The sequence below is a fragment of the Neomonachus schauinslandi genome, chromosome 3 (genome assembly GCF_002201575.2).
Source record: "Neomonachus schauinslandi chromosome 3, ASM220157v2, whole genome shotgun sequence".
Classification (NCBI taxonomy): domain Eukaryota; kingdom Metazoa; phylum Chordata; class Mammalia; order Carnivora; family Phocidae; genus Neomonachus; species Neomonachus schauinslandi.
The window spans coordinates 176,837,821-176,858,252 of NC_058405.1; the positions used below are offsets into that span (position 1 = coordinate 176,837,821).

Genomic DNA, 20,432 nt, shown 5'->3' on the forward strand with positions numbered 1-20,432 from the left:
TTCTATAAGGCATTTTTTCTTTTCTAATGCATTTTGAAGCACAATAAGGGGTTGGAAAACTTCCTTTAACTGTAATATCGGTTCCATCTATCGGTGGGGGGAGCAAAGACCTTTCTCACTATAAGCAATGAACAAGCAACTCAATAACTAAAGTAATCAAAGTCTTCCTGCAAAGGAATGTGGCTGACTTCTCTCAACATTGCTGATGGTCAGACCCCATTCCTGACTACCCAGAAAGGTAAGCAGAAGGTGAAGGAGATCTGGAGGGGAGGGGCTGGGTCTCCATAGAGCTAAAGGATGTTGATTTCATTAATGAAAATCACATTCGAATTCCTTCTAAGAAATGATTCATGACATAAAAATGCCTTCATCAGCTTAAACAGCATCCTTGTGTATAGAGAGGTCTCGGGGTGTGCGGCGCTGGTGGTGTCACAAAACTGCCGTCACCTTTCTTGATGGATCCACGTGTCTCAGGCAATAACTTGATGGGGACTCGAGAAGAAAATACAAACAAATAAACAAAGCTCCATGGTGGGTGCTTTTGATTATGTAACTCTGAACCGGGTTGGGTTTTCTTTCTGGGAGACAAAGTATTCCGTTTCCATCAAGGGAGAACGTTCACGACCCTTGCAATATCTTCCTAGAGTCACTGCGGAGCTGAAGCATAGCCATGGAAAAAGGTCTCCCATCTCCTGTCATCCAGCAGGAAGGATCTAAAGCCTAACCACATGAAGACCATCCACAGACCGGCAGCCTCAGCAGCATCCAGGAATGTGTCAGAAATGCAGAACCCCAGGTGACTCCCATGAGATTTCTACACCCCTTCAGACTTACGAAGCACTTTTCTGACTCTCTATTCTAACAGGTGTGGATTATTTTCTTGAAAATATTCATGATGCTTCTATGGAAGCACTGTCTAATCCACAGGCAGCCATTTATGTGAACCTTAGACAGAAACTCCAAGAGAAGTCTTCCTAAAAATCAAGTTTATTTACCATTCAAGGCTTTGAAGTTCTCAAGCAGTGTAGACGGTATGAAGAACTTCTTAGGGGTTTCCTTCCAAATTAGCCAATGCCGCTTGTATTCACCTGGTCTAATCGTTCTCCAAGTGAACAAAAACCTGATTTTACAAACCAGTGGAGCAGAGTCTCTCTTTGGCTAGAAGAATGAGTCTCAGAGAGTGTGTTTTATTTCTTCATTAGTGTGCCGTCACAGTGAGTGATCACTAAATGCGGGGCTGCATAAGAATGCTGGGGTTAAAGATAGCATAATGAACAAAGAAGGTGCCTGATTATCATGGCTGTCAGCACAAGGGAATTGGGTTTGTCACCTGGCTTAACCAACTGGTAAGAACTGATTAAAAGCTGGAATCAGTTTGAAAGGATCCCTGATGTTTATGTTCCTTTCCATCCCCACATCTTGTCAAAAGAATCCGATAAAGCTGGGGGTGAGGCTTGGGGGAAGGGCTTCATAGTGTTGGGTTATTAGAACAAAAGGTTCTTAGAGAAACTCCCACTGGCTTCTCTATCAAAATGCCTACTAAGCGCTGTCCAACAGAACTTTTGGCGATGGCAGAAATACTCCATGACTGTCCAGTATGGTCACTTTAGCCACATGTGGCTATCAAGCCCTTGGAACATGGCAAGCTAAGTGAGAAACTAAAACTACTAACGTCAAGTTTAAAATTCAGTTTTAATTTAAAGAGCCACATGTGTCTAGTGGCCACAGTCGTGGACAGTGCAGGAAGGGAGAAATCTAGAATGAGCCGTAAACTAGAATAGATTATTCTGCTGCCTAACTTACTGGTATACCTATTAGCAAAATATGGTCACCTCCTTAATGATCCCTGTCTCAAAGGAGGCCTTAAGAGTCTTCTGTAGGGGCGCCTGGGTGGCTCAGTCATTAAGCGTCTGCCTTCAGCTCAGGTCATGATCCCAGGGTCCTGGGATCGAGTCCCACATCGGTCTCCCTGCTCAGCGGGAAGCCTGCTTCTCCCTCTCCCACTCCCCCTGCTTGTGTTCCCTCTCTTGCTGTCTCTCTCTCTCTCTCTCAAAACATAAATAAAAATCTTTAAAAAAAAAAAAAAAGAGTCTTCTGTAGTTAATGTCTATTAAATTAAGAAAAAAAAAAGAACTTAAAAATAAACTCTGTACAGAAGTGGTCTCAACTTTGTCTTTACAGTATAATTTACAGGGGCAACCTGTAAAAATATTGATGCCCAAGTCTTTTCCCCAGAGATTCTGGAGTGCTGTGCAGCCACTGGGTAATTCAATTTCACAGTCAAGTGAGAAGAGGCGTAGAGAGGCAGTCAGACGCATGGCAATGTGCTCTGGAGCTAGTCTGGGGGAGGCAGTGACCAGCTGGAGACACAAGAAAGGGACAAACATTTGTTAGCTTCCTACCATGTGCTGGACCTTTACAAGTATTTTCTTACTAAACTCTTAAAACAACCCTGCAGGTAGACGCTGAGAATCCCATTTGACAGATGAGTAAGCTGCAGTTTGGAGCGGTTTAACAACCTCAGAACTTGGTGGTGTTAACAGTACTGTGCTTCCTCTTGACTCAATAAACATTAGAATAACGCAAAGCACTTGAGTCAGTGCCATGTAGGCGGAGTTCCAAGAGGATGGAGCAGAGCAAAAAAGATCACAGATCGCTTTGGTATTTTCATGGACCTTTTATCAATGATACAAAGAGCCCCTAGTCTTCCTCTCTTCACATCACTGAAAGCAATCTGTGAAAAATGAAAAAGTTGCTTTAGTTCTTAAACTTTTTGGTGCCTCCAGTTGCTGAAATCCGTATTTTCCTTTTCTCATTTGTATCCTCAAGATAAAGGCAACAATTTATTCCGACACAAACATAAGAATGCCAAGGGCTCAGCTACCGCACTTTGACACACAGGGCAAAGCATTCCAGTAACTCAGGCAGGTGGTGACCTCTGGGGTCTCCCAAAACTCCCACGTAGGAAAGCTGCAGTAGCTGAGTGATTGGCCCGTGGTTCTAGAAGGCTGCATGACAGATCAGAATCATGAGACTAAAAATACCTGGGAGCAAGACCCAGTCCATCTTGCCATCAGAGATGAATTTTATGAGGTTCATAACACAGTCAAGCCCCAACCTCTGGAAGGCTCTATCTGTATGAAAAGTAGGTGGTAGACTGCATGCTGCAACTTAAAGACAACCATCACACTGTCCGTCCCCAATACTGCCCTTTGGGTTTGCTGCCGTGCCCTAAAATCCCACACCTGGACAACTGTTGGCAGCCGGTGTGGACAGAGAAGGAGAGTGTACCATTACCCTAATCACACATCGTGGAACAAAGGATGAGGATACTTGGAAAAGAAAAAGTCTGGGACTTGAGCTTGTCAAACATGGCTATCCAGAGAAAGTACTTAGTCTAGGGAAGCAACAGAAAATGAGAAAATCCGTGCCCAGTATTCTGGGCTGGTCCTAGTATACTCTTTCTCTCTGGAGGAAGTTTGTGTTCGACCTGGGGGAGTGGGCAAGAGAGCCTGCCAACGATCCAAACTAGGTGAACCTTCTGGTCGTGCGGCTCTTTCATCAAGCTGGCGTGGAGCCTTGGGTGTGTTCCTTAACATCTCTGAGCTGGCAGTTACCTCGTCTATAAAATGAAGATAATGTCTATTTTATAGATTTGTTAAAACGTGAGCCTTGTGATAAGGTTTCCTGAAAGTGCCGGATACGTTACCTGAGCATCATTTTAAAATGGTTCTTTCTACTGCTGTCATCGTCATCTCTGGCTAGACAAGAAACTCTGGGGGGACCTGGGTGACTTAGTCAGTTAAGCGTCTGCCTTTGGCTCAGGTCATGATCTCAGGGTCCTGGGTTCAAGCCCCACGTTGGGCTCCCTGCTCAGTGGGGAGCCTGCTTCTTCTCTCCTCCTCACTTGTGCTCTCTCGCGCTATCTCTGTCTCTCTCCCAAATAAATAAATAAAATCTTAAAAAAAGAAAAGAAGAGAAAATAAAAGGAAAAGAGAAGAGGAAAGAAAAAAGAAAAAAGAAAAAAGGAATCGAAACTCTGGAGGGTATGCCAACCTCAGCCAATTGGGATGGATCTGAAAGCTCTTCCCATTCCCTTTAGAGGTGATACTTGACTGAATTAAAACAATGGCCTCACAGCTGGCCCAAGTGCCCCCAAACCAGAAAATACTTCCTTTTGGAGGGGGATGTTGGCTCCAGGCCAGCCAAGATGGAATTTGTAATAGGGAACAAATCCGTAATAGTCATAAACACAGTAAATGCTAAAATATATTGAGTAGCATCGCTTCACACATTTATATACTATGTAACCAACATGAGGGCACTAAATACAACAACATGGCGGAGGTACGGTTATTAACTCCATTCTACAGATGAGGAAACGAGGCTGAACTTTAAAAGACTAAATAAGTGAATTAGCTCCTAACTGGGCGGGCTGGGAAACAAGGCTCAAACCTGTGGGAATCCTGTGTGCCTGGCCCTGGGCTCCATCCCTCCATACACTGACTCACCCAACGGGAGCACCATGGGTGGAACGCCTGGTCCCACCACTCCCTGTTCGGGTCAAGGTCACAGCCATCGCAGGGTCTGTGAAGCCCACAGTGCACGTGAAAGAAATGGCAACACCAGGAGCACTGTCCACAGAAAGTGTGAGAACAGATTTCCCTGCCCCCCTGCATACCAAGGTGCCAACCCCGTCCATTCATTAGCCCAGCACTTATCGAGTGCCTGTCATTAAACAGGCATTTAGTAGGACCTGGGCCCAAATGTTATGAACACAAAACTATGAGGAAAGAAGGAAGAAGGGTAATGACAACGCAAGCCATGACGTCAGTGCCCAGAACTGAAACCACAGCCCACATGTGATCCCAGCCTTGGAACCCTGCCCTGTACCTGTTTCCCCCCGCAGCTGTCAGGCTTCCCCAAGACTCCTAGAGGAAACGCTAAAGCCATTTCGAAATTCCAATCTCAGCTCTAATTACACTGTCAGACAAACGCTGAATGCTCTATCTCTGCTCCACAGAGTAGTCTGTGGGCAGCTGTGTGCTTCGAAGACAACCAGAACGGCGAGGAACAGCCTTGCTTCTCATAAGCATCTCCCCTGCTTTGAATAAGAAAAGATTCATATTTGATCTAATTTGCCCCTTGCACGGTTATCCCGGGAGAAGGCCTGGCAGTGCCCTGCTAGGTGGTAACGAAAGCTGTTGCCATCGAAGAAATAGGACAGAAGCACACAACTTACGGGTGCAGGGCATAGAGGCTGCATCATTGTCGGCTCTGAAAAAGCCTCGGTCACAGGTGCACGACGTGGCTCCTTCCCAGACTGAGTAGCTATGGGGTGGGCACTTGCCACAGGTAGCATCCGTGGAGAGAGCCTTGTAATATCCAATTCTGCAGGCTATGGGAAAGAAGGAAAAACAAACAAACAATAAAACCACTGCTAACAGAAGAAAGCAAAATGTCATCTCCTTGATTCAGAAGAAAGGAGACATTTCTCTTAACTGCCAGTGATCACCTGGCTTCAGAGGCAGGTAAAGCAACCAAAAACATTAATTAATTACAGTCACTCTTTAAATCGTTATGTTCCTGATCAGGTGGCAAGGAGCCCTATGGAGGAAACGTTCTTAAAACCAGTGGCGTCAATAAAATTACAGTTAAGTTTACGGAGTGCTTCCCACATGCAGATACATTGCTTATATGCACAATACTGTCCCATCCCTATAACACCTTTTGCACAGGCACTGTGATTGGCTCTACCTTAGAAACGAGGAAGACCAGCTTTGAACACGACATTCTTGGTACCAGACCATGCATCAGGTAAATGTCAGGGACCAGCTTTGAGCCAAACATTCTGCCCCCAAAGCTTATACTCTTGGCTACATGCTGTGGAAGCTGAGAGCCTGGTCTTGAACCAACAGTTGGAAGCGTATCCAAGTCCTTACAAAAAATTATTGCTCATTGCTTCCTAATTGCAGGTAAAGGCAACCAAGCATTAAAAAAAAAAAAAGAGTTGGTAAGACATGGTCCTAATTTCAGGGGAAATTAATATAAAGTCCCAACCGTAGATTGTGGAATATAATACGTTAAGATTTTTTTAAGATCAGCAGATATTTTATGTTGATTTTCCAATTAATTAAACCCTCCTGTTTTTCCCTCTCCATTTTTTCAACACCCCCCTTCCTCCTCATGCACACACACCCTAAGGGGCTGCTGCAGAGAACATGGGCCATATAGTTCTTTATGCACCTGACATGCTTTCCATGACTTCATCTTTGCAAACATCACACTGACACCAAGAACTGCTTTTACTAATGTGGAAAATCTCAATAATTCTGTGAAACCTCACAATAAAAAATTATTAATAGGGCCTTACTCGCCCCTTTTTCTCCCCTATGCCCTTCACCACCACCTCCCAAATCCATCTCAACCTGAAATAAAAATTGACCAACACCATCAGTATTAAACCCACAGTGACAAGGCTGTCCAAAATCAAGTTTTTTCATAAGACCAGCAGTTAAAAAAAAAAAGGTGACAGTTACCCACAATCTTTCCAGTACGATTCACTTTCAATTTTCTCCATGTATCTCATCCTTAAGATGTTCCTCAACTATCAAAAATACCGGCTGGGAGAAGGACGCATCAGGCATTTTCCATCAGCCCAACCACCAAAGGAGACCCACCATGCCAGCAACCCAGCAGATTTTACTCAAGTGAGTAGATAAAAAAAAGAGCTTCACGAAACTGCTTGATCCTCTAAGGAGATATGGCCACATTGGCTTGTCTCATGACTCATCCATCAAGTATCTATACGGCTTCCAGGGGAAGTCTGTTCCTCCCTCTTGCACATCCTGTTGGTATTTTCTTAATCACGCTCTTGTAATGGCAAGCGGAAAGGGAGTTGAGCAGAAGCTCCAGAAAGGCAACACAGTGACTTCATTATGATTAACTAAAGTTGTTTATGGAATTTCCTTTAACGAGCCAAAACTTTATGACGTGTGCAGCACCAACAATAAAAAGCGCTGGGAGATCAATCTCTCCCTTATTTGCTTTCGTCTTTCACTGGACCGGAGAATCTTAGAAAAACAAGTTGCTCCAATGACTGAGATTTATGTGTCTCAAGTTTATACACATCACATAATTAGGTATGGTTCAATATGCAAGGTGCTCCTTGGTCATGCTCAAGATGGCCCTAGGGTTTCGATTAAAATCAGCAACGCCAGCTTTGGGAGGAAGATGCACCGAGGGTCAAGCTTGTCCTTCCCACATCAAACATGATGGGTGCCTGAACTCAGAAACAGACCCACTGGGACCTGTCTGTCACTCTGTCACTCAGTCACAGACAACAAAGCAAGTGGTAGAAACCTGGTGTTAGGTTTGGTGGTGCAAGGACTGCTGAGAAGGCATAAATTGCTTTTATTTTTTCACATCTGGATATTGGATGAAAATTCTCCACATTCCTGATGATCCTTATGCACCTCCCTTCCATCGGGCATCAAAATCTAACATCTCACAATGGAAGTGGAAGACTGACAAGAAAAACTGGCCCCTGATGGATTCATTGCCACATGAAAACAGAGCACATTCAAAAAGTGGTAAGGAAGAGAAAAACAGAGCATTCCTATTTCCTCAACTTCTACACTGATCGGACTACTTCCAGTTAAAAAATCAAATTCATCATTCACAAAAGTCAAATTATAGGATGTCTTGAATTGTTTGAAGTTCAAAAATGAGTTGTATGTTTATGTTAAAGAAAAAACTGAGTTCGCGACTTTATGCTTTTTCTCCGTGCCCTTGAAGCTGGCATGAATGTGTTAGCGAGAATAAGTATATGTGAATTCATCTGGGGAATACGGAGTTTTTATACCTATTTGGAAAACTGAAGGCTGCCCTTCTCTAAACACCCTATTTTTACTCTCTTTTCCTCCAGCTTTTACCAGCGCAAGCAAAAGTACACAACTGTCATCGTGCTATTCTCGACAACCTTGCAGCCCCTAACACATTCCTTTGTCTCCAACTACATTAAGACCATGTTATTAATATTTCAGGATTCTTAGAAAGGATCTCTCAAAATATAGCAGTGGTTTTTCATGCGCACGACCATTTTGCTGCCTACATTCAAAATGACCTACTAAATTGATGGTTGACTACATTTCTTTGCTCTCGTGGTTCACAGCCTTCCAGCCTTTGGTGCGTGAATGTGTAAGTACATCCCATATTTGTGTATTCACCACTTATCTGCATCTTAAACTTTTCACTACATCTTTCATTCTAAACAAAATCCCCGTGAAAGGTGTGTTTGGTAATAGCAAGCACTGACACACGTGATTTTCCATCATTCTCCCATAGGTGAGAACTATTACACTGTATTTTGGAATGGTAATGGCTTGGTAAGCAAGTCAGTAGTGAGTCAAATTGTACACCCAAGAGTGAGTGCAACTCCTTCTGCCCCCTTGCTGGAGGACAGTATGAAGGAGCGCCTTATTTGGCCTTTCAAACATGTCACTGTGGGAAGATTAGTTCACATGTGCAGTGCAAACTTTGAATTCATTTCCTTTAGCTTTGCCTTAATTAGTTCTTTCTGCTGACTTTAAAAAAAAAGGAGAAGATAGGGGCGACTGGGTGGCTCAGTCGTTAAGCGTCTGCCTTCGGCTCAGGTCATGATCCCAGGGTCCTGGGATCGAGCCCCGCATCAGGCTCCCTGCTCAGCTGGAAGCCTGCTTCTCCCTCTCCCGCTCCCCCTGCTTGTGTTCCCTCTCTCGCTGTGTTTCTCTGTCAAATAAATAAATAAAAATCTTTAAAAAAAAAAAAAAAAAGGAGAAGATAAATGAGGACAAGAAGAAGAAGAAAAACTCTTTTCTTTTCTTTCATTGGCTCACCCAGTCTCATAACGAGTTGCATTTTTAGGATAGTCTTCTATAGAAGTTTCCCTGTGGAATCCTTAAACATAATAATTTCTGGTTAAACACAAAACCAAAAATGTTCTGAAGGTAATGTAGTATCTTCAGGATTTCTTGGTGCATAGATGATTTACATGAGGTGCAATGCCCAATTTAAGCAGCTAGTTAAGCCTACTCCTTAAAAGGATTGTGTATCAATGTTATGGCCATTTTCCTTTTTTACAGAAATCAAAAAAGACTGTCTTTATAGTTCATTTTTAAGCAATTTTGATTTGTAAAAATAGTTAATAATGGCAACAGTAATGACATATCAAGCATTTCTTGAACATTTATGGTGTTTATATGCATTATTTTATTTACTCTCCATAACAACCCTGGGAGCCTGAGGCTTTATCTCTGTTCCCATTTTGCAAGTGAAGAAACTGAGGGTTTTACGTAACTTGCCGGAGGGCACACAATTAAGTGGTAGCGTCAGCACCTAACCCCAGCTCCTGTTTAGAATTTCTAAAGTTTTTATGTAGTTACATGGGATTAACACTGACCTTCAGCAAAAATGTGACACTGATATAATTGAGTACAGAAGAACTGAGGATGGTCCCAACTTTCATTCGTCCCCACTGTCCATCCCGTGGTTGTCTTCACCAGCCACGCTTTTGCAATCTGCGAACCAGTTTCCAATTCAAGGCTCCCAGAGCTGCGTTGGCCGGTAAGATGGCCAATTTATGCCATAGGCAGCTACTGACCACTTAAAATGTGGCTGGTCCAAATTGAGACAGGCTTTAAGTACAAAATACACGCGGGATTTCAAAGAGCACTGCAGGAGGAAAGTGTCTTACTGATAATTTTTATATTCATTATATATTGAAGCAGTAACATAGCGGGTATATCAAGTTAAAAACATGTATCATTAAATTTAATTTCACCTTTTAGATCTCACCTTTTTTTTTTTTTTAATGTGACTACTAAACTTAAAATTATCTGAGTGACTTGCCTCATATTTCTTGCTGGCAGAGCTCCTCTCCAGTCGGCCACGTTAAGTCCGATGTGGATGCACGCACGTGCACGGGGACTCTTGCAAATGCTTGGGGCCAGAAGTGTTGGGGCTCTTATCACAATCACCTGAGTCCCTTAATAAAGATTAGCCTGAGCCCATCTCAGAGAATCTGATTTGTTTCAATATTTAAGTGCTGCTCTCAGCCATCTAGCTAATTTGAAAAACCTAATTTGGGCTAAAGTACTAGCAAAAAGACACAAATGGGTTAAAAATTACCTTCCTAGGTGACAGATTTGCATTTTAATACAGAGTCCCCAGAAGGTCAAAGCTGAAATTCCAGCAGTGGCTCTCTAGAGAAAAGTTGAACCTTTCAGGCAAACTAGTCTCCAGGGTACTTTTGGCTCTGGGGAGGCTCAGGGTCCCTCCAAGCTCTTCATGTAGGCATGGTATGAGGCACACACTTCCAAACAGGCTCTGTGGGAACTCGCCTCGTGTGTCCTGGCTCTACCGTAGATTCAGTAGCTTTAGGAATCTGCTTTAGAAATATCAGAGTCACTTTTAAAGGGCATTATCGAATCAGTTCTCTGATTAATTGTTCACTTGCTAGACTATTTTATGAATAATTTAAGAAAAATTGATGGGAAAAGAAAATAATCTGTCAAATAGGTTTCCACTTTGAAGTTTTTATAACAACACGCAAGCCCCAGCCATCTTTGGGGAAGCTGTGAACATGAACAGATTTCCCACAGTATAGATGGGAAAACGGGGGCAAAGAAAATGAAGGATTTGCCCCAGGCAGGGTTGGTTTTCTAACCCAGGCAGTGTGGACTGAATAACTATGCTTATGGATGAAGATGGGCAGGGAAATTGTTCAGAGGGAAACGGGGCTCCACTTTTGGGTCCTTCTGATTATATTCTACTCCCAAATAGCAAAACATGGCCAAGCACTGGCAAATCCACAACGTCCAATTCATCTGCATTCCACAACTGGTTTTACTGATATTCATTGAGAATATCTGAACATTGAGTCTTTGAAGGAACCTTAAAAATCATCTAGTCCAGGGACTGGCACACATTTCCGTAAAGAGCCAGATAGCTGAAGAATTTAGACTTAAGAGTCATACCAAGAATATTAAGAAGGTACTTATAAGATAAAATTCTAACAAATTTTCTTTAATTTTTTTATTGATGGAATTCAAAATATAGTAGTAATAATGAAGTCATTTAAAAAAAAATACAGCTTTACTTTCTAGAGAGATAACATTTCCCTTAGTTAGGTTTCAAAGAAAATGTTCCGTATTATCAAACTGATTGCAAATGCTGTCTGTAAAAAACATTCTTAGCTCTCAGACCATACAAAAACAGGTGGCAGGCCTGAGGGCCATACTTTGCTGACACTTGATCCAGTCCAACAGTCTCCTTTTCGAGATGAATGACTTGCCTGTAGTTCCTTCTAGAGCATTCCAGGACTAAGTCTGGAATCCAAGGTTCTGTGGTCTCCGTTACTCTGCAAGGCCTCACTTAGTTTTGAACAGCAAAGCTGAACAAAAAACACTTTCTTACCACTGCTGCAAAAGAGTAAACTTTCCATCCGTCACCTTCCTGGAAAACTGATTTGACTCAGTACTATTATTAAGTAAATCCACTTTGAAGTTGATTTTCTTGGTTAAACGATGTAGCCTGATTTGGGGGATATTCCTCCTCCATTTGGGGGGCAATGTCTCTTTGACTGTTTGAATTTTTGCAATTAGACATTATGACTGATTTTAACTTTACATTGTTTAAGGTTTTATTTCCTGGGAATCCTGACCTTGAATTGTTTTCCTCTATACAGTAAAAGAATGACATTGATTTTTTTTTTTTTTAAGATTTTATTTATTTGCGAGAGAGAGAATGAGAGACAGAGAACATGAGAGGGAGGAGGGTCAGAGGGAGAAGCAGACTCCCTGCTGAGCAGGGAGCCCGATGTGGGACTCCATCCCGGGACTCCAGGATCATGACCTGAGCCGAAGGCAGTCGCTTAACCAACTGAGCCACCCAGGCGCCCAAGAATGACATTGATTTTTGCTTTCTGAGCCACTAAAATCATCAAACACCTAAAAGAGCAGTTGAGATGCTTTGCATTTACGAGGCCTATGAACAAATGTTGTGTTAGCCTTCTGCCAGTGAAGGTGGGTTTACTCCCCACCCAACTCAAGGATATGCATGGGCCAGAGGAGTCTTCAAGCACTTTGAAAGGTATTACTGGTATCTTAGGTCATTCTTACTGGGGCCTAAGCTCTAGTTTGGGACACCAGTTGATTTAAAAGGAGGCATCAAAGTGAGGATGACCTGAGCCCAAATTCGGCTAGGATGCTGAGCTTCCATTCCCAGTAGCCATCACTCTCAGACTTGAACATGCATCAGAATGATTGGGAGGACTTGTATAAAGACCAATTGCTGGACTCGGCAATCCAAGTTTTGGTTTGTCTGATGGGGCCTGACAACTTGCATTTGGATTGCCAGGTTTGATGACATCGCTGCTGGCCCTGGCATCGCACTCTGAGAACGACTGCCCATCCGTAAACAGACCCATCTCTAAGTAAAAATGTTAAAGTACACTTCATCTCAAATTAGGTGAAAGTATCTCCTCCTTTTCCAGTACCCACGTGCTACAGGGAATGAAAACAGGGCCTAATTATTAGCAGGGGGGTTGTAATTGGCTTTGGAGACGGGAGAGAATATGCCAGAAATTTGAAATATTTTGAAATTTAAGGAATGAATGACTTCCTTATGAAATTGAAATTATTCTTCAAACCAGTATAATTGTACCTTGTAAAAATGCCAACATTATAGAACAGAGCCTGCTGTGGAATGTCTTTATAAAAATGGATTAATCTGGGGTGCCTGGCAAGCAAGTGTGTGACTCTTGACCTTGGGGTTGTGGGTTCCAGCCCCACACTGGGGGTGGAGATTACTTAAAAATAAAAAAAACAGGGGCACCTGAATGGCTCAGTGGGTTAAGCCGTCTGCCTTCTGTTCAGGTCCTGATGTCAGGGTCCTGGGGTTGAGCCCCGCGTTTGCTTCTCACTCTGCCCTTCCCCCTGCTCATGCTCTCTCTCTCTCTCAAATAAATAAATAAAATCTTTAAAAAAAAAGAATATTTCAAAAAATGGATTAATCCAAAATCCAAAGGAAACGTGTTGAACTATCACTATCTCAAATAAGTAGTTTTCCTCTGATATCAGTACTATGAACTGATCACCGTTTCTTTTGATACTGTGCTTCAGAACTATTAAATGGAATGTTTAATTCTTGTTTATTAGAATTAAGAACATTCTTCTGTTATCTGGATAGTAAGCTCAGGATGGAAAAAACAGGTGTTTGGGGGTTTTTTGTTTGTTTGTTTTTAATTATTAAATAGTGGAACAATTATTTAGAGATCTTTTATGCACTCTGGAGAAATCATTTTCTGAAAGACAGCTGTGTTCTGATTCTGAAAGACCAGAAAATTACGTTTATCCCATTCATGCCGCTTCCTCTACCAAACTGAGTAATACGTGAGAGATGCACAAAATTGTTGTGAAGGATCTGCCCTGATGCTGGTGACTTTCGTTCTTCAGTCTCCTCAGAATATTATTTTGAAGTGGCTTCTGGGGAGCTGGTGAAAACAGAAATGAAAATATTTCACTGGGGTCACCTTAATCAAGTTTATAAAGGAATAGACTGGACATCTGTTCAGAGAGGATAAGACAGAGATGTTGCATACTCATCAACAACAAGATCATAAATGAAAGTAAAGAATGACGAAGGCAAAAAGTAAATCGCTGGTTATTTTTTTTTATGTCACATTTCTCCTCACTGTCTGATTTCTTTTAGAGTATGTAGTAATTTATAGCAGGGGCAGCAGGGGACAGTGTGGGAGAGGCCCACACTTTGGTCCAGAGATCGTATAGACCTGGATTTGGTTCTTGATCCTGCCATTTCTTGGCTACGTGAACTAGATCAAACTTTACCTACTCTGACGTCGACGTTCTCTTATGCGGGGCTGGTGCAATGAGGAAATGAGACACCAGAGAGGAGTGAAGGTGGGTGCCTGGCCTGTATCAGCTCCTCCCTAAAAGGGTCACGTGATATCACTACAGCGTCATGTAGCTGGCCTGCACCAGGTGAGAGTGTGGAGAGCCCATGTATCTTACACAGTACTGGATCTCATTTCTAAAACACTGCAAGACAACTTATCCATATTATTTCATTCCCCCTGCTAACATGATGTAGCAAACTTTCTCATTCTCGTTCATAGCATCTGCAGCCCATTTAGTGACGACAGGTAAGATAGGTTATCGGGTAAAAATAGATTTTTATTAAAAATACGGAAACACATTTTTAGAATGAAATAAACTATTGGGTTGGGTTTTTGAGGTTTCTTCTTTTCACGGATCGTTTATGATCCAGACCATCTCTTCCAGCAGGCCACAGTTCTGTCCTACTCTGCATTCCACCTCCTTCTATTGTTTACACTCTTACTTGGGAGCTAGCTTTCATAAAAACAGACAAAGGGAGGGGGCGGAAATGACCGAAAAATCTATGCTGAAAATTGACTTGCTCTTTCAAGAACAGAACGCAGTATAATCCCATAAATAGGTGGGTAATTCTAAAATGTCAGACATAGACGGTTTTCACATAAGATGCAGTAAATCCTCTGGAAGGAAATTCACATAAAGCTTGCTCAATTTAAATTAACTCCATAAAAATTATTGAACACAAACAAGAAGAATGCAAGGGAGAAATAACTTATTATTTTCTCTGCTTGCCCGGAAAACAGACAATCTAATTACACGAGGAGCTATTTCTCTTTGGTGAATTTGGAGGGAGTCAACTTCAACAACAGAAGGTCCAAAGTAGACAAAAGTGCAATTAAACAGGGAATTAATTAGTAGACTCCACACATGAACAAGACCTCATTCTCTTGTCAGAAACTCTGTGCGGCCCTCCATATCATGTAAAGGTACTGATGGGAATGAAGATTGCTAGTTGCCATCTTTGTACCTGCAACTTTTGGCTGGTCCACCTGGGGCTCTCCCTCATGGGGGAGTTTTTAAGGGCTCCAGCAGAGGCAATCAGGCTTCCAAATACAGATGTAAGTCACTGGAGTGATAGATAAAGTGAAGGGCGGCTTCAGGATTTTTTGAAAAAGACATAATCTATTCTGTTTGTTCTAAAGCCCAGAGGTTGCTACCAGGTTTGATCACGGTGCAGTTAGAAACTTTTACTTAGTTTGATCATGACTATTCTATCTAAGATGGAGTTACTATGAATTTGTAATGCATCATAATAGAGCATTGTTAGACACAAATTATTTCAGCTTGATAAGGGATGACAATTTTAAAATAGAAGGCAGCACAGTGAATTACTTTTTGTGATTATTATTATAATCACAATAATTTATTTTTTACTGTGTAGTTTGCTAAATAAAGATTCCGTATTCTTACTCTAAGCCTTTTTCTTATTATCCCACCTAGGGCACTGAAAATTTTCTATGTTAAAAAAAAAAAAAAAAAAAAATAAAAAATTTTAAATTTCCCTTAAAAAACAATATTCAGGGAAACATTCTAATCCCTAGATAAACTCTATAAATTTTGTATTTTTCCCCTTTATCTCATACCTAAATTTCACATGTCAATGACCCTAACTTTTTTTAGTAAACATTCCGACTAAGGAAATATTAATTTGACTTTCGTTTTCAATGTATGGATCCTATTGAAGATATAAATTCCAGTATACTGAGCAGAACTTAATTGAATGACTTATAATAGTATTTTAAGGTTATGACAAAATTTAAGCTTACTGGCTTTTCTAACACATTAAAGTTTATATTAAGAAAGCAAACAAATGGATGCCAAAAACACAAATGACCACACTATAAAGAAAAGCAATCAAGAAAAACTACTTTAAGATGAGCTAAATGCAGAAAGTGTTTAATCGTATTTTTAAAAACACCTAATCTCTGCCTTGAATTTGAATATAAAATTACTGAAAATAGGAGGGAATACTTTTGAAAGATTTAAATAAGCCTGGCCATATAAACTATCAATCTTCACCACCGATAGTACATCATTCACAGCGACGACATGCGAATCTGAAGCCATTAACACCAAACTTGATTACCCGTGACATTTCAGAGAGGGCCAGGCTTTTTGATGAGTTTTCCTATTGTCTTCTTCACCCTTTGATATTTGGGGTCCATAAAGACTAGCGGCTCATTTCATATCCACTGATTACAAATACCAGGTCAAGGCACTGAGTAAAGGAAGCAGCTGGTCTTCACTCCCACTCCTTACACTACCCCATGTGCATGCCTGTGTGATGAGCATTATCATGTAAAGAGTTCCCCCATTAGGAGGTATGTGCATTTATTCATTCATTTGGCCACTCACGTGGCCAAATAAATAAATAAATAAATGTTAGCAAACATTTATTAAGCCTTTACATAATAACAGTGAAAGGAACGACGATAGTGAGTATTTGCTGAGCACATACTAAGCACTAAAAGGCAAGAAATGTGTTCCTGCTTTCAGGAACAGAACAGTCCATTGCTCACCCTCCCATCTTTGGGAATGTTCTCCGGCAGAGATGCCTGCAGACTATGATGGGATCCTTCCCTGTGCACCTGCTTGTAGAAGGAACGGAGTGGAAAAAATGGTCCCTGCAAGAATAAGTGAGCCCTGTGTGGAATAATCCTGAAGGAAAAAGAGCTTAGCCAGGAAGCTCCCCCCACCCCAGAAATTGAAATGACAGTCACTGCCAACCGACAGCAGATCTCTGTGGTGGGTAATCCAGGCATCCACCAAGCTGATTTAGACAAGGACCTTCTTTCTAGGGAGATCATAGTGCAACCGGAGAGAAGTGATTTCCTCATTAACTGCATGTACATCTTATACTTGCTCATTTTCTCCATTCAAAAGTAAAGGTGGTAAAGAAGACTGGGAAAGAATGAAATATGTTCTGAAGGCAGGGCCAGATCAAGAGAAACACATGTTAAATAATTATTTGATTAACTCCGGCGGCATCGCTAGTCATTGTCATCCAAACGACTTTATAGCCAGAGTTGTCACAAATCGTGATTTACGCGCCGCAGTAATAACCGCTTGGCGCCCCTTCTTCTTTTTTGTTATGTTGATGGAGGCTGAGGATCTCAAAAAAAAAAAAAAAAGGCAGCTTTAAAAGACCAACTTCCCCCCCACCCCCACGTTAGTTATTAACAATGCACTAGGATTCTCTGCTGAGGTTTTTGACCATGGGTCCCTTGCTGTTTACTTTTTGAAAATAGAGAATTTTTCTTAAAGAGAATTTTAAGATCCTGAGTACTCCTAATAAAAAGAAAGTGCTTAATGTTTCACGGGTAGGATCAGGTTAAACATCTTTTTGGCATTCATTGTAGCGGATTAATGATTTTTTTAGAACTACCTGCCAGCGTTTAACATTCTATGTGTTCGACTATTCAGGCACTGCTTATGTCTGAGGAGAACAAAATAAAAATTCCCAAGGAGCTCCCAGAAGAGTCCTAGTCTAGACCAAGTGAAATTCATGGGGAATCTGGCACCGTCTGTTTTTGGTACAGTCGAGTAGCGACCTCAGAGATCAGAGCAAGAACCAGCCAACCAGACACGAGATAACAGCGATGACTTTGCTATTACACAAAATAGTGTATGACCAACCCACTCTCTCCCACTGCCTCAGGTACACCTGTGCAAATGGGGGAGGATTTGATCATTGATTTAATGCCTTCTGAAGGCATCAGGTCGACAGACCAGTGTCCTAAGAAATCCGTTTCAACCGCTGGCAGGAATGTGCAGTGTGATGCAGAGAGCACACAGGCACCTGCCTGGACAAGGACGACCTGGTAAGTTCATTGTCCGGACTTAACTGTGAGCTTCCTAAAGGACCACAAGGGCAAAAGAGGGGAGCCAGGGGAGCCGCACATTCACGAATCTGAACTCCAGGGCAGTAGGACAACATCCTCACCTTCATTTGATCTCCTGTCGTAAAGCACAAGGGGCCAGTCTCTAGATCCTCCTGACGGCAGGGCAGGTCGGGCTGGTCCCACCCTTAGGGGCTCTGGGATGTTCTCCTGCGGAAAGCGCTCTGACAGCCTCAGCTCTCTCTCTCTCATCAGTCTGGATCCGTGGGAAAGAGCAAGATGCCAAAAGTGCTTGCAGGTGAATTCTTCATCCCTTTCAAGTGCATCTGACTTACACTGATGACTTACAAGTGTGTTTATCTTTTGTTAGGAAGGATTATCAGTTCAGTCGGTAAATCTTTCCCAGGTATAAATTATAAATCACAAACAGGGACGCCAGGGGAAATACCAAGTCGTAATTTGCTCGTGTGTCTGTGTCTCATCCCCGATATCGAACACGAGCAATCGTGATGAAAATTGGTATGAATACAAACAGAAACGAAACCGTGATGCTGACACGTTCCCACAGGGCTGGGTCATGAAGAAAGAAAAAGTACAACTTCTCCCTTTTGTAAAATATAGATGGGATGAAAGTGAGAGAGGACCCATTTGAAGAAAACAGGGGAACAAATAAGGCTTATTATCAATTACAAAAGAACTGAATATCACTAACATAACCTAAATTCATCTGGGACATTAAAAAAAACAAAAAAACAAAAAAAAACCTTTCCTTATCCAAAATGAACTTCTAGACCAAACTTCAAAAATGACTATGAACAGTATAGGAAATTGAAAACTTTTTCTAGGATTCTATTTAGGAGACCTGGCTTACCTAGATGTACGAAAATGGTTTAATCTCTTTGCTAATTACTCTTCCTTTCTATACATCACAAAGCAATGAAAGATCATTAGCAAGTCCTTCCAACCAGCCATCAAAAGTAGATCACTTTTGTGTCTGGAAAGCTGAGACCAAGAGAAGACCTGCATTTTATTTATTAGAATACGAAACTTTTCTTCCTAGCCCTGAGGCTAAATCATTCTGAAAGAAGCTTGGATTTGAAGAGGAAAAAAAAAAAAAGGAAAGAAAGATGAAGTCATAAATCCTTCCCCAGGGGAGGGAAAAGGCATTAAAAAATTTTGGCAGGTGGATGATCATCTGCATAAACAAAATGAAGGTTTTTTTCCTCAAGGCTATGTCAAGGTTACACTTGGTATGTCAAAAACACAACCAAGAATCCATTCCACACCTATGTGGAAGGGCAGGAAGTGAGCTCAGACAGCAGGTCTGCCTCGGTGGGGAGCAGACCTGGATGCCAGTCCCAACATTTACCAACTTAAGATCTCTGGGCCTCTGTTTCCTCTAAGGACACCAGACTAAATCATGTATAAGATCTCTAAAATTCTACCTCCATCCTCTTCTGTGACTGACTCAATGCTTCTGAAATGGCCAAAGATGTTTTAATAAACACTGAACGATTTGGGTCAAACGACATTCAGCAGATTAGTATGTTTATCTTCCCCCTTCCGGGACTGGTGCGGGCTCATCCATGGAATTCAGGATCTAAGCTTTGCCACTTACCAGCTGTGGAACCATGAGCAAGGGAATGACTTACCAGCTTACATGAACAACTCTTTTCCCTCCAAGAAATTCATCACTTCAAACTCTATTGAACTGTCTCTTTACCTGTCTTAGCAGAGATTTCTGAGTGTCCCCTATGTGCTTTTAGCCATTTATTAAAAGAGAACAAAGGAAAGAAATGTCTTTATGGTGTCCAAGTTCACTCGATATCCGTGTATTGTGGACCACCTACATCTGCCTGGCAAAGGAGGAGGACAGACAAGGTTTGTGCTTTCAAAGAGTATACATTCTAGTGGTAGGGTGTCATTTAACAGGAAAACGAAACTTGTGATGTGGAAGATATTGAGGGGGATGCGGGGAGGGGCTTAGAGCAGGTGCTTAGGAACCGCCTTTCATAGGGGACCAGTGAGTTGGGCCCTGAGCTAAAAACAGGTCAGCAAATGTGAAAATTTACATGGAAAAGCATTCAAGGAAAAAGAGAAAGTTGCAAAGGCCCTGTGGTGAGTGTGTATTAGAGGGATGGAAAGAATAGTACCGTGCCTGGGGAATGCTTCAAGAGGAATGCCACACCCAAGCTCAGAGTCCAGCAGCGTCCCCATTATAAGACCTAAACTCAGTGAACAGTTTAAAGTTTATTCTCAATATGGCAGTGTGATTTGCTAGAAATTTTCAAAAGATCATTTTGGCCACCGGTGGAACACGGATAGTAGTAAGTACCAATAGAAGCAGGGTGACCTGTGGGAGGCTGCTGAGGCCAGGGAGAGGGGGTGGTCACCTGGGGGCGGGGAAGCCAGTAGAGCTGGGGTTCACAGTTGGGTTCCAAGTAAGTGACTCAGGTGCTCACATTGCTCTCCCCATGGTCACAAGACGTTCCCTTCAGTGGACTTAAGAACCAAACAAGTGACATAAGGAAAAAATTTTGATTTCCCCCTTGGCTCTGTCCTTCAAAATGAGTCATGTCTAGAACTACTTGAGCAGATGGGGCCATCACTCCTACCACTAATTACAGAACAACTCTCATAT

General features: G+C 42.0%; 1 protein-coding gene across 5 annotated transcripts in view; it reads right to left on the bottom strand.

Annotated features, from left to right (window-relative positions):
- EPHA4 (EPH receptor A4) overlaps positions 1-20,432 on the bottom strand; it is a 140,845-nt gene that overhangs the window by 71,673 nt on the left and 48,740 nt on the right. For 3 of the 5 annotated variants that reach the window (XM_021703231.1, XM_044913762.1, XM_021703232.2), the window contains exon 4: positions 5,243-5,398. In XM_021703231.1, the coding sequence (XP_021558906.1) occupies positions 5,243-5,398 (156 nt within the window). Of the gene's footprint in view, positions 1-2,671; positions 2,735-5,242; positions 5,399-12,970; positions 13,532-20,432 lie in introns of those variants that run through there. The other 2 variants (XM_044913763.1, XM_021703233.1) reach the window with 2 other exon arrangements.